Source organism: Coenobita brevimanus, chromosome 62 (assembly GCF_032717465.1).
Source record: "Coenobita brevimanus isolate Jiangsu-jjx chromosome 62, ASM3271746v2, whole genome shotgun sequence".
Classification (NCBI taxonomy): Eukaryota; Metazoa; Arthropoda; class Malacostraca; order Decapoda; family Coenobitidae; genus Coenobita; species Coenobita brevimanus.
This window is the reverse complement of record NC_137015.1, coordinates 29,590,739-29,606,218: the sequence shown is the minus strand read 5'-3', so window position 1 is coordinate 29,606,218 and position 15,480 is coordinate 29,590,739. Positions and strand designations below refer to the sequence as shown.

The 15,480-nt window shown below is 44.2% G+C and overlaps 1 protein-coding gene across 1 annotated transcript in view; it reads left to right on the top strand.

Annotated features, from left to right (window-relative positions):
* Nucleotides 1-770: 770 nt before the first annotated feature.
* The window catches only part of PIG-L (phosphatidylinositol glycan anchor biosynthesis class L), a 94,640-nt gene continuing 79,930 nt past the window's right edge, over nt 771-15,480 (top strand). The window contains exon 1 of the mRNA XM_080275623.1: nt 771-879. Within this exon, the coding sequence (XP_080131749.1) occupies nt 771-879 (109 nt within the window). The remainder of the gene's footprint in view (nt 880-15,480) is intronic.

Genomic DNA, 15,480 nt, shown 5'->3' with positions numbered 1-15,480 from the left:
AAGCATTTTTGGAATGGCTGAACAACTGTGCATTGATCTGCATAGGTTAAATGAATGGTATGAGTCATGACCATTACCAACGAATCTATAGAACTATTTTGTTTACAGGATGATGCAGGTTGCAGTGCGGTAACTGTAGCGGTGGCAGCAGCGTGGTGATGCTGGGTGTGAGAGTGAAAAAGAGCAGTGATTGTAGTGGTAGTGGTGATTGTTGCATTAGTTTGAAGGATAAAGTAAAGGTGACTGCAGTTTGGTGTTGGTTGCAATAAAGGTGATTTCATTATGGTGTAGATGCTGTACTGATTCAGGAATCTGGAAGGGGCCAATGGTGAGTCCAGGCCTCTGTTTAATAGTTCCAGTTGTGGTTGCATTGCAGATGGTGGCATTGGTGGAAACTTGTGAAAGAAGTGGAATATCCACCTTGTATAGCTTTGAGTTGTCTCATTTGTGTTCCTAGTATTGGTGTGGTATTGTAACAGTGTAACTTAGTGCTGTGCATGTAGTAGGCTGAGTTTTGCTTTACTTTGCTCACAGTTTAAGGCGAATGTGAGGTGTGTGTGTATGTGTATGTTTGTGTGTGTGTGTGTGTGTGTGCATGTGTATTTGTTGTAGCAGCAGTAGGAAGTGTGTGTGTTTTTTTTTAACAGTTTGAGGTGGTTGGGGAAGTGTGTGTATGTGTGTGTGTGTTTGTGCTAGTGTTATCACCAGTAGGAACAGGTGTAGTCTGGTGGTAATCCTTGTAGGTGTATGGTAACAGTTTTGTCGTAGTGATGTTGGATCCAGTGGTGGTGGTGGCATGTTGTGCTGGACTGGGTCTCACTCTCTCTTACTTCACACTGGGCTCCCACCGCTTCCCTAATGCCAGCCACCACAATCCAGGTATGTTTTCTGTTGTATCATTATCATATATTTTGATATCATGTCATGAGGGTGGCAGAGATGCATTTTTGCTATTACAATCTTGCTGAATTTTTGTACAGTATGTTGATAATATTTCATCATATATTCCTCCAACACCACATACTATGAATGTCATTAAATATTCAATTTGAGTTTATTTAAACAAGCTAAAGACAGTATTACAGAGATGATTATCAGTACAGCACACTAAGATTGGTGCTTGTATGGAAAATGGGACCAGAACAATGTGAAAGTACAGATTTTCAGAATGGTTTTGCAGAGGATGACTTGGCTCATTTCCTTTCCTTATACAGTATTTTTTAGCAGCTACAGATCCTAATAACTTGGGAAGGATAGTACCGTATATGTGCTTGTTTGGCAAAATTTATACACCAAATCTAACACTTTGGAAATATTACCTCATCTGTGATGTCCATAAGGCATATTTTAACTATAAGAACTATTGCAGAAGAAATAATATGGTTAACAATATAACTGCCATTGATATAACTGTTGACATCTGCATCAGAAAGCACAGTTGGTGTTTGTTTTGGAAGGTTTGTCGAAAACTACTGGCAGAAGGGAGTGAATACAAAAGATTGTAGACTAGCTGTATAACCCCTCAGCACTCCCTCCTTCACCACATGCAGTCATTGTAGTGATATTTGTGATCCGTTATTCATTTAGGGGGTGGTTTTGGCATTGTGTAACTCAGTAATTAGCATTTCTTAAAATTTAGTTTTGTGGCTTGTTACTGTAGTAAAATACAGTAGTTAAAGTTAACTTTTTCTTGAAGTTAGTGTCTTAGCAATACAAGAGACCCTCAGTTTACATGCGACCAATATGCACCTAACACGGCTTGCGTGGAAGAATAAACCATGATCCGACCCAGGAGTTGGCCCTCCATCTGCAGCCATCCCCCCCAAAGTTCCACACTCAGACCATGTAGAATGCTGGTCCCACCTAGCCTAAACAAAATATTCCCTTTTTGTAGAATTTTGCAAAAATAAATTATTTTAATTCAGTATGGCTAAAATAATGGGATGTGAAATGGTCTGCTTACATACTCGCGAACAGCTGCCCCCCCCCCCCACACACACACGTCACTCTCCGACTACCTCTCGTCGCACCTCATCGTCAACACTTTTTCTTCCTTCAGACAAATTTTGTATTAAAACAGGTAATCATAAATCAACACAACAAAAATTATGGATCATAAAATGGTCTATTTACGCTCAGTCATCTGCTCCCCCTCTCCCATACCTCTCATTATTGTATATACTTTTTCTTCTGTCAGCTAAGTTTCTTGTTACATTTTGCTTTCAAAATACAGTACTTTTTCACCTACCTCTAGCTAGATAAGTCATCATCTTAAGATATCCCCTTCCCTGACACCCAAACCTGACTCCATCCCTGTCATAGTAATTGATAACTTATTTACCACTTTGTACACTCCAACTCTTTTTATCCCCAGAGATGTTCGTAGAGGTTGTATGTGTAATATAATGAATGTTAGGTATGATCAAGAGGGGGTAGAAGTTTTTCAAGAGGGTCAAAGGGGGGGATTTAAGGAAAATTTTGGAGTTTCCCCATATCATTTAGCCATGTAAGGTGGGTTTCAGTGATTTAATTTGTGCATTTTGCTCTGCGAGGTAAAATTCCCAGATACATATGCCATGTAAATTAACCCGCCCCGTCCCGACCAATTTTCCACCACTGACTCCCCTCAACCCCGACCAATTTTGGCAAAATTTTGTTTTGGCTCAAACCTCCGCTTTTGGTGGGAAACATCGAAAATTCTTAGAGAAATCGCTCACCTGAGGTTTAAAATGCTCAATACAGGTAGCAATACTCCTTACTTTACTGGGTTTTCTATCAGGCTGGCTCCAAAGAAAATGAGTTCTATGGGAGGGTAACTATTCCACACCACCCATAAATGGTATTTACAGTAACCCCTCCAATATCCGGATCAATAGAGCCATCGGTAGGTTCGGATATTGGTTTCGTCCGGATATTGGGCCCCAGCTTATGGACTTGTACTTATGGACCCTAACTCAGAGAAACACCTATACAACTCCCTCGGGACATGCATAGCACCTATTTAACACCCAAATCACACCAATAAGGCACATAAATGACTGAAATAAATGCAAAAGAAACATAAAATGTGGGTTTAGAAGTATGTTCATACATTAATAAACATTCTGGTACTTATGGACTCTAACCGAACCTAACTCTGAAAAACACATTCCTACTGCACATGCATGAGGTAAGTATAGTACGGAAAAAGTACAGTATGACACATTCTGGTAAGTATAGTATGGAAAAAAGTACAATATGAAACATTCTGGTAAGTATAGTATGGAAAATAGTACAATATGAAACATTCTGGCTACTTACAGCAAGTCCCTGGCCACCTCGATGAATAACCGCCTCCTCTTGGACTCTGACAGTAAGAACGATTTCCTGAAGCACTTGCACTACACTCTTCCTGAAGTCTTGCACTGAACTTAGTCAATAACACACAGAAGTCCGTTCTCTTCACAGTGTTCACTTTAGTCCAAATAATGTTCCATTAAATTTAAGTGTTGCACATTAACTTTTCCCAAGTTTTTTTTATTTTCCAAAGCCAAAACAAAGAAGGTTAGTTACGTTAAATTTCTTTTCTACTGAGTCTTTTCTCTCATTTCGAAAACCTTAACACAACACACCGTTTTTTTCACTGCACAACACTCAAAATTCCCGTGTGGTCTAGTGGAGAAGTTCTTGCTGTTTATTCGCTGTCAGAGTCCGAGAGTATCACTGGCAGGCGACCAAGGGGTGCATCGGTGGGTCGTGGTGATGGCGTACCGACTACAGAAGACTCTGAAGATAGCCGCAAACTCACATCGAGCGGTGACTCCACTGTAGCTGATGTGCTGGGCTGTGGCTTGGAGCATGAGGGCCTGTCTTGGGGAGGCAACGGAGTGGAACCAGGGCTTGGCACAGCGGGGGTCACGGGCCTGAAAAAACTGTCAATCGTTGATTGACGCAAGGACCGACGATTCTGGCGATTGATGATGCGCTGCCGGAAAGCACGCACTTCCTCCACGAGTCCCAAGGGCCCCATCTCCCTGTCGCAGTCCGGGTGTTCCAGGTAGTCTAGGACGAACTCTAGATGTTCCCGGAGTGCACTCAGCTTGGGGATGGCTGGAGTAGTGTCCTGCTGAGAGGAGTCCGCATCATCATTGCCTTCGTCGTCGGAATCTTCAAGTTCGGGACTGACACCAGCAACCGAAGACGCGATCTCGATATCAGACAATGTCTGATACCCAGGATCGCCCTCATCGTCGTCCAACCACTCACGAACATCATCCACATCAACATCGTCGCCGTGCGTACGTAGCCGTGCATGGAAGTCATCCACATCAAACCCTAGGAAATCGTACTCCACATCTGTTCCGAGAAGCAGACGAGACCAACCATTTTCAAGAGTTTTCACAGGGACTTCCTTCCATGCACTAGCCCAGTTGTACAGAGCAGACTGGATGTTGTAGCGGCGAAGGTTTTCCAAAGTCCGCTTGCCTCGAGTGTCACGTCCTTCCCTGCGCTCGTCCTCATCCTCGAGAACAACCATCACCTCGTCCAGGAACTTCCGACGGTACAGGCGCTTTGTTGCCACGATCACTCCTTGGTCCATTGGTTGAATGGGAGCAGTCGTATTAGGTGGCAGAAACATGCACCTAATACGGCCATTCTCAGCAACCAAGTCCTTGTCGCACGGGTGGGCAGGTGCATTGTCGAGGAGGAGAGCCTTTACCTGGTCGCGAGGAATTCCCAGTGTCTTCGTCTGGTACTGGATGACCTCCTTGACGAAGTGACGGTGAAACCAGTCTTTGAAAATCACAGCTGTGAACCATGCTTTCAAAGAATGGTACCATACGACAGGAAGGACATCCATCACCCCACAAAGGCACCGAGGCTGCTTTGCACGGCCAACAATAACGGGCTTAAGCCGGTGCATGCCGTTAGCATTGGCACAACACAAAGCAGATATCCGTTCCTTAGAAAGCTTGCGGCCAGGTACACGCTTCTCCGTCTCATCGGCTAGAGTGTTCGTTGGCACCGAGCGATAGAATAGGCCAGTTTCGTCAGCGTTATAGACTTGACCGAGAGTGAGGCCCTCCCTGTCGATCAAGCCTTTCACCTTGTGCCGAAACTCGTCCACTCCATCCTCGTTAGCGTCCAATGCTTCGCCATGTGCTTTACGGTTAGTAAGGCCATGTCTCAACTCGAACGCGAAGAGCCAACCCTCGGATGCCTTGAAGTCTAGGGCGTCATGAAGCCTTGCAAACTTCTCAGCAGCAGCCTTCAGCTCCGTTCCACGTACCATCACACCAGCTGCACGTTGCTGTCGATACCAAATCAACGTGGAGCGGTCGATTTCTGCATACTTGGGGGTAAACATAACCTTCCTCTCCACGTTGCGTTTGCTTCTCGACGAGAAGTCAGCCGTGTACTGCATGAGCTTGTCTCGGGAACGCTTGATATCGAACAAAGTCGACCGGGCCAGGTTGAACTCGCGGAGAATGTGTGAAGAAGACCAACCCGCATCAACTTTCTCCAATATCTCCCGTTTCTTCTCCAGAGTCAACACCACTCTCTTCCTTTTCTCAGGAGGCGGGGCCATCATCACACACACTAAGAGTAGGGCAGAGAGCAGCAGGAGGCCTTGCAGCAAGTACGGCACCACCACAAAAGCGAGCACGTGGGCAGCCATGGCGAACAGCGTAGGTCCAGTCGCGGTGAGAGACAGGCGGGAAGTGGGGAGGATGCAGCGGCGCTCTATCAGACGTCGGAGGAATGACGAACCAAAACAATGCTCTCACGCGGCGCGCGCGGCAAGTTCAAATTACGGACGGCAAAAAATCGATTTTTTTTTTTTAATTTTTTTGGATTTTCGGACCATTTTGGGAATGTTTGATCCCAGGACGATAAGGTTCGGTTAGTGAGGATGTTCGGTTATTGGGCGTCCGGATATTAGAGTGATTACTATATTTATTTATCTGATACGAAGTTATGTGCAGTACGAGAGTATACAGTAAAACCACACTATATCGGACTAATTGGGGCCCAAGCCAGTCCGAAAAAAGCGAAAGTCCGATAAAAGCGACATCAGGACTCCCCCCTCGACATCCTCCTCCTTTTGTTATGCACAGAGGCTTGCATGTCATTCATGCATTTATTCTCTCTCTCTCTCTCTCTCTCTCTCCCCGCACTGGGCACTTCTATTTTACTTCACATATTTTTGTCTTTGTTGTCACCTTCATCTTCACCTTCCCATTCATTTTTACCTTCACTTTCAGTTCACTCTGACATTCACATTCACTTTCATATCCTCTTCCATGCTCATTTCACATTCATTTTCACCTTCACACTCGCTTTCAGTATCACTCATTTTGAATTTCCCTTTCACCTTCACTTGCAGCCTTACTTTCTCATTTTCACTTTTACCTTTACAATTATTCACGCACCTTCACTTTTGCCCTCCCTTCTTTTACTATCACATTCACTTCCACCTTCACTCACAGCTTCACCTTCACTTTCTCTCACCTTCACTTTCACTTTTAACTTTTCTTTCACCTTCTTTTTCACCTTCATCTTCACTTTTACATTCATTTTCACCCTCACTTTCACCTTCATTTTCACCTTCACCTTCATTTACATTCATTTTCACCTTCACCTTCACCCTCACTTTCACCCTCACCCTCACTTTCACCCTCACCCTCACTTTCACCTTCACTTTCACCCTCACTATCACCTTTCACTTTCACTTCTGACTTCACTTTCACCTTCACTTTCACCCTCACTATCACCTTTCACTTTCACTTCTGACTTCACTTTCACCTTCCATCTTCACCTTCACTTTCACTTTTGACTTCACCGTCACTTTCACATTCACTTTTTCTTTCACCTTCACCCTCATTTTCACCTTCCACCTTCACTTTCACTTTTGACTTCACTTTAACCTTCACCTTCACTTTTACTTTTTCCTTCATTTTCACCTTCACTCTCACACTACATTCACTTTCACCTTCACAATGCCTTCATGAACCTTCATTTTTTCATTCACTTTCACCTCTCCCGGAGAGAGAGAGAAGGGGAGGATATATAGAAGGAGAGAGAGAGGAGGGACCAAGGTTATGCCTATCTCCCTCATTTGTTTATGCAAAGGGGACACCACTTGTCATATCTGTATTTATTCTCTCTCTCTCTCTCTCTCTCTCTCTCTCTCTCTCTCTCTCTATCTCACTCTCTCTCTGTTGACTTCAACATCCCATATTCACTTGTGTGCTCTCTTTCACTCTCACTTTTACACTCATTTTCAGTTATTTTCATTTTCAATTTTACCTTTCTCTCTCTCTCTCTCTCTCTCTCTCACCGGAGAGGGGATGGGGAGGAAGAGAAGGTATGGAGGAGGAGAGAGGAGGGACCGATGTTATGGTATCTGCTCCGTTTGTTTGTTTATTCGCTTATTCCAAGAGAGGACTGCTTCTGGTTTTATTGGACTTTTCCTGACGCATAAGAATTTAATCCACTTGGCTCCTCGAGTCCGATAAAAGCGAATTCCGCTATATTGAAGTCCGTTATATCGAGGTTATACTGTATTGGTTTTCACACAGTAATATGGGCAATATAAGCATTGTTTCACTCACCAAACACATCAACATACCTGACCATTTTTGGCGACATTACATGATCATCATTTCTAACTGTTTCTTCCTCTAATGCTATGTAAACTTTGTCTTCCACATTGTCATCGATTGGGGAATCACTCTGGCCCTGAATTTCGTATCATGGCACGACATGTCTTTACTCTGGTAACAGGTGAATTGCCAAGACAATGGCGTGCGAGGGGGGGGGGAGGTCGTGCGGGGTAAGACATTGTCCCTGCCTGGCATCTTGTAGAGGAAGGTGTCCTGTATGTACGTACCAAAAATCATGCGCGAAAGTTGAAAATTGTGCAAATTAGGGACCTTGCAATTGATGCGCGTTTATATACGTCAACAGGACCGACAGTGACAAAACATGTGGACGTATATATACGTCAACGGGATGCGGCGGGTTAAGGACCTGCTGTACAGTATTTTGTCACTACAGATAGAAATTTTTCACGCAGAAATTCCCCTTTATCCAAAAGGGTTGTGCTACAGTAAGTCCTTTTGAATAGCGATTTTAACAGTGTTATAACATGGGTTCCCTGGGGTTATGTCAAGTGGTCATAGAGGTTTATTCTTGTTTGACTTTAATCACTCCCTTATTCATATTTTTTTATACTATACTCATTACACACAGCGCACAAGAGCAGAAACAAAGAATACAGCATTTCATGGTCTGCATATAAACGTACAGTCGTGTGATGAGTTGTGTAGCGGGCATTGATAATGTGAGCAGGATGGTGGTAGCTTTAAACAAACCTAAACTTTATTGTTGGCTGATAAGCTTGGTGAAATATGAAAGTAAAGTACTGTACCTGCAACAAAAATAACAGCACTTAATAAACGCTTGCAGGAGAAGTAACTCAGCAATTTATGGTCTGAGTAGACAGAGCCATGTAGAGAATTGTGTAGTGGGTGATGCCAACATGAGAGGCCTAGTGATAAACACATTTGACTGTGAGGAAGTCAGCTGGGCATTCCTTTGCATCAAATAGTTTGCATAAGTTTGGAAAACTCTTATGTAGGGATATTGATTTGACATCCTCATATCAGAGGTATCTCCAGATAGAGCTGATTGAGTTTATTGTGTACAGCTTAGATCGGGACATCACCCAGCCCCCCCTCAGTTATTAGCATAAATTTGGGGTGAGTGGAGTCACAGATGACACACACATTCCCCTCTTGTAGAACTGCTCCACACAACATAACTCGTATTTTGAAGCACTGCACAACACATGGTGCTGGAAAAGGGCACCTTCGTGTGGTAGCACTGACAGAGCTGGATAACTTCACTTCGTGGTTATGCAAGTACCCCTCAACTCTCTCCATATCCCTTGGAAGGGGGATGGTGGACTGCAGAAAGGAGGCAACTTCAGCCTGCAGTTTATTGGGTTCACATTCAGAAGAACCTGGGGTTACAACTGCTACTGCTACTGCACAATACCTGCCACACAGATCCATTCACAGTACTGTATAAGTCTTATAGGGACCCTATGGGACAGCCCCATAGGGGTAGTTGCTTACTTGTGGTCAGTGGGCCAACTGGGCCAGACATTACTGGGTTTGAGCAACAGCAACAACAAATCATATTAGAATTCATGTAAACAGGAATATTCTGTCATATAATCAAAACTGGTGTGACAAAAAGGATGATTCAGATAAGTTAAAATTTTGACATATATTGGTCATTCAGATACTGGAGGTTTCCTATAATAAATTATTTTTGACCATACACAGCTTCCAGAGGCACGTTTCGTTTTTAAAGGCTCCAACATGCTTGCATGCATCGACCTTGGTCACCTAATGGCGGCTTTCCATGCTGCACGATCCATAGCAGCCTCCCTGTTCAGTCCCTTAACCCTGAGGTCACACTTAATGACCTCGTCCCATGTTTTTCTTGGTCTACCTCTCATAACACCACCCCCAATATTAACACTTCTCACCTTCCTCACCCAATTATCATCCCCCATCCTCTCCACATGCCAAACCATCTCAATCTACCTCTCCTCATCACAACACCAATACATTCCAGTCCCATCCTACCTCTCAACTCTTCCATGGTAAACCCAGCCCCCCAGGACCTTGCACGCAGCGACGCACTACACATCCACCTAATCATTGTCATTTCTGTACGTCTGAGCCAACGAATATCCTTCTCCTTGACTGCCCAGGTCTCACTACCATACAGCATTACACTCCTAACACATACTGCATACAAAGACCCCTTAGCACATAGGGAGAGCCCTCTCAATGTCAGAAGAGGCAAGAGCTCCCTGAACTTCTTCCAACCACCTCTCACCCTAGCCACAGAGCCCCACCCCAAGCACGTAACATGTCTCCCAAATAACAAAACTCTTCCACACACTCAAGAGATTCACCAGCAAGTTCAGTCCTTTCACGCCTGACAATCTCCACCTGCTCACCCCGACACACCATACACATAAAATCAGCATCATCTCGCAGTCTGCCTCTGATACCACTACATCTCTTATGCACCCATTTATCACAAACACCGCACAAGATATAATTACTTCCCATGCCCTTGTGGCAGACTGCACATGGCCACTCTCCCTCGTCTTTGACAGTACTGCCACCAACCCTAGATATCATCACTTTTGTTTTATCTGCATTTACCCTTAAGCCCTTGTGCCCCATACCATCTCTCCACTTCCTAAACCTTTCCTCCGCCTCCCTTTCATTCTCTGCAATCAATACCAAATCGTCAGCATACAACATCTCCCACGGGAGTCCGTTTCTAAAGTCACGTGAGAGAGCTTCAGGTACCATGATAAACAACATGGGACTCAAAACTGCCCCCTGATGCACACCAACATTCACGGAAAACTCATCACTCAAATCCCCATTCACTCTTACCTGGGTGCGAGCACCCACATACATAGCCATAACCACCCTAACCAGCCACTCCTCCATGCCAAGCTTTCTCACTGCCCACTTCACCACCTTTCTAGGGACTTTGTCAAAGGCCTTTTCCAAATCAACATAAACAAAATACAGATCCCTTCTCCTACCAATATATTTTTCCAGAAGCTGTTGAACAATGAATATAGCATCAGTGGTCCCCTTACCTGGCATAAACCCAAACTGCATCTCATCAATATTCTATCTTTCTGTCTTCATTATCTGATGTAAAAGCTTTATACCTCTATGATTTCCTCTTTCCACGGCATCATCCTTCCCTTTATACACATTTACAATTACACTCTTCAGCCAATCATCTGGGACAAAACACTCATAAATAATCATATTTATCAGGTCAGTGACTAACCTCACCCCTATATCTCCTGAGGCCTTCAACATTTCGGCAGTCAACCCAGACACACCTGCTGCCTTCCCCACCTTCATCCTGCGTATTGCCTCACTCACAGTAGCAGTATCAATCAAAGGCCAAGGGCTAAACACTGGATCTGCTGGCTCCAAACCTTCCCTGTCCCAGTCAAACTCCTCATTCAACAACCAGCTATAATGCTCTCTTCATGCATCTTTAATATCCTCACTGTTCACCACTACCCTTCCTTCATCATTCTTCACACACTGCTCACCTATATCCCGATTATCCCTCTTCATCTAATTTGCCACCTCAAATATCATATTTTTCCTTTCTCCATGATTTAGGTTATCAAGTAAAAGTCTCTGTGACTCGGACCTCGCCCTGTATACCTCTCTTCTAGCCCTACGCTTGGCAGCCAAGTATTCCTCCTTGCTACCACCCTTCTTCCATTCCCAGAAATGCCTTCTTTTCTCCTTAACTGCAGCTTCTACACTCTCATACCACCACCAAATTACTTTATGTCTTGGTGGTCCTTTTGTTCAACCGCATGTTACATCAGTATCTCTCAAGAGATTGTTCTTGAGGGCTCTGTACTCTTCATTAACGCCTCTGTCTACAGCTCCCTGTTCACCCACCACTCTCCTCATCTCGCTATAGAAGGCATCCCTTATTACGTGGTTTTTCAGCTTCCATATTTTCCTCCTAGGTGGTTTTTTTTTTTTTTTTTTTTTTTTTTTTTTTTTAATGTGAAGAAGAAGGAACCAAAGGCCATGAGCCCGCAGTAACAGTTCCCTCCAAGAGAAAAACATAATACAATAGAGAGCCAAATTCAAGATCCGATCATTTTGAGATGCCTGGACACACTGCGTTTGAAAGACTGGAGATCATAGGCAGCAGGAAATACAGACAGAGGGAGACAGTTCCAGAGCTGACCTGTTGCATAAATGAAAGACTGGGAGTAACGTTTAACTCTTGCATTAGAGAGTTGGACAGAAAAGGGATGAGAGTTTGCTGCCAGACGGGTGCTACGCGCCCGTCGTAGAGGTGGAGGAATGCAAGCAGACAGTTCAGAGGAGCAGTGACCATTAAAGTAGCGATAGAAAAGAGATAAAGATGCAACAGTGTGGCGAAGAGACAGAGGTTGAAGGGACTCAGTAAGAGGAGGAGAGTTAATGAGACGAAAAGCCTTTGACTCCACCCTATTGAGAAGAGCTGTATGTGGGGAGCCTCCCCACACATGAGAGTTGTACTCCACACAGGGGCGGATAAAACCCCTGTATAGAGTCAACAATTGTGCAGGGGTAAAGAAAGAGCGGAGTCGGCTTAGCATGCCCAATCTCTTGGAAGCAGATTTTACAAGAGATGTAATATGATCTTTCCAAGATAAGTCCCGAGTAAATGAAACCCCAAGCATGTTCAAGGATGATGCAGGATTAAGCTGAATATTATTAAACATTAGTGGGTATACCTGTGGAAGATTTTGTCGGGTTGATAGGTGTAAGAACTGAGTCTTAGATGCATTAAAAACAACCATATTATTTTTACCCCAGTCAGAGATACGAACCAAGTCAGACATTAGGTGTGCCATAGCCTCATCCCTTGTTTGTTGAAGTAACTGTTGAGATGGGCGTTGCGGGAACCGAATGGAAAGGTGAAGGGTGCAGTCATCAGCGTATGAGTGGATAGGGTTAGATGTACAGCTTAGAAGATCATTGATGAATAAAAGGAAGAGAGTTGGTGATAGGACAGAGCCCTGAGGAACACCACTGTTAATAGATCTAGGAGAAGAACGATGGCCATCTACAAAAGCGGCTATAGAACGACCAGAAAGGAAGCTAGCGATGAAGGCACAGATAGGAGGATAGAAACCGTAGGAGGGCAGTTTGGAAATTAAAGATTTATGCCAGACTCGATCGAAAGCCTTTGAGATGTCAAGTGCAATGGCAAAGCTTTCGCCAAAGTCCCGAAAGGAGGATTACCAGGAGTCTGAAAGGTAGGTGAGAAGACGCCAGTGGAGTGTCCCTGACGGAACCCATACTGACAATCAGAAAGAAGGTTGTGATAGGAAAGATGCCTTAAAATTTTTCTATTGAGAATTGACTCGAAAACTTTTGAAATACAGGACGTTAAAGCAATTGGACGATAGTTGGAGGGTTGGGAATGGTCACCCTTCTTTGGGACTGGCTGAATGACAGCAAACTTCCAGCAAGAAGGAAAGGTACAAGTTGATAGACAAAGGCGAAAGAGTTTGCCTAGGCAGGGTGTAAGCACAGAAGCACAGTTCTTGAGAACAACAGAAGGGACCCCATCAGGCCCATATGCCTTGTTAGTACTGAGGCCAGTGATGGCAGAAAATACATCAACTGAAGAAATTTTAATGTCAGCCATGAGGAAGTCAGAGGGGGGAAGTGATGGAGGAACAGCACCGGAATCGTCTAAGGTGGTATTGGAGGAGAAAGTCTGTGCGAAGAGATCTGCTTTATCAGTAGAAGAAATCGCTACAGAACCATCAGAGTAGAAAAGAGGACGGAAGGATGATGAGGTAAAGTTGTTAGAAAGATTTTTGGCAAGGTGCCAGAAGGAGCGGGAAGAATTCGAGTTGGAGAGTTGAGAGCATTTAGTATGGATGAAATTATTTTTAGTAGAGCGAAGAACAGACTTAGCACGATTCCGGGCAGAAACGTAAAGATGATGTGATTCTGGGGTGGGTTGGCTCCGGTACCTTTTGTAGGCCCTCTCCTTGTTGTGGACAGCATTAGAACAAGCGTGATTAAACCAAGGCTTTCTTGCGTTAGTCAAAGGATATGAGAAAGGAATGTATGCTTCCATGCCCAAGAGAATAACCTCCGTAATGCGCAAGGCACGTTCAGATGGCTCCCGGCCATGGAAGCAATAACCATTCCAGGGAAAATCAAAGAAGTACTGCCTGAGGGCCTCCCAGTCCGCGGCTCCAAAATGCCACAGACGACGTTTCCCTGGAGGGTCCACAGGCCGTACCGGAGTGATAGGACAGGTTAAGGTAATAAGGTTGTGATCGGAGGAGCCCAACGGAGAGAAAAGATTAACAGAGTAAGCAGAAGGATTAGTTGTGAGGAAGAGGTCAAGTATGTTGGAGCTCTCTCCAAGGCGGTCAGGGATACGGGTAGGGTGCTGTACAAGCTGCTCTAGGTCATTAAGGATAGAAAAGATGTAGGCTTGTTCACCAGGTGGATCCCTGAAAGGAGAGGAGAGCCAAAGGTGGTGGTGAACATTGAAATCTCCTAGAATGGAGATTTCAGAGAAAGGAGAAATGGATAGAATGTGTTCCATTGTAGAAGTAAGATAGTCGAAGAATTTTTGATAGTCAGTAGAATTAGGAGATAAGTAAACAGCATAGATATATTTAGTCAGAGAATGACAGGAAAGCCGAAGCTAGAGTGTAGAGAATTCAGAAGAATCGAGTTCAGGAACACGAGAGCAAGATAAGTCGTTGTGTATATATACACAACAGCCACCGTTGGCTTTGAAATGAGTATAGAGAAAGTAGGAGGATACAGAAAAGGATTTGCTGTCAGTTGCCTCTGACAGCTGAGTCTCCGTTAGAAAAAGAAGGTGAGGTTTAGAGGAGGAGAGGTGGTGCTCAACAGAGCGAAAGTTAGTGGAAAGGCCGCGAATGTTGCAGAAATGAAGAAGAAGAGAGTCAGACAGTGGTTTCAGGCATCTTGAGTCATCACCGGGAGAGGGGCGGATGGTGGGGGCATTTATGGTCCCCCCCCCTGTGGACTCCGAGTTTTGGTAGAGAGACGCCATTTGTTAAATTTTGAATAGGAAGTGTAGTGTGTACTGTGCATGTAGTTTGGTGTAGATAGTTAGAGAAATTTGTACTGGAGAGCATGCTGGCCTATTCTCTGTGTAACTGAGACACTGAAAAAGTTCAGCAAAGGGGGATGGTCAGGAACTAGTCCTGAGGGCTGATGAAACGGGAGCTCCAGCACTCCCTGTCATCAGCTTTCTATCCACCTCGGGAGTACTGCCCTGCTTGACTGGTGCTACAGTCTACATACTGTAAGTCCTCTTTTTCATCACTCGTTCTTTAATCACCATATCACAAATCAATAATTTGTGCTGCTGCACACACTCCTCACTTCCTATAATTTTAACATCCCTCACTAACCTCCTATCAGCCCTCCTAACCAGAAAATAATCTATCTGACTGCTATTTCCCCCAGAATCATACGTAATTAACCTGCTCTCTCTTTTCCTAAAATATGTGTTGCACACCACCTACTACCTGGGTAGGAAGAAAGCTGTAGAAACTTTTTATCACAATGATGTAGTGAGACCACGGTAGTAAAGAATGAGGATATTTGCAGGCCCACACATACAGAAATGGCAATCTGTAAATTGTTATTCAAAGGAATAAAGTCTTTAGATGTCATTCATTCTCATTTGGCAAATTTAATTGTCATAACTATCAATTTTTTTTATTTTGATGCGGATGGTAAGTTACTGTTGTTGAGCAACTCCAATGTGTCTGGCCGAGCAGACTCATCAATTGCAGGCAAGCAGTCACCCCTGTATGGCTGTCCCTTGCAGTGAACTGATGTTCCCTTG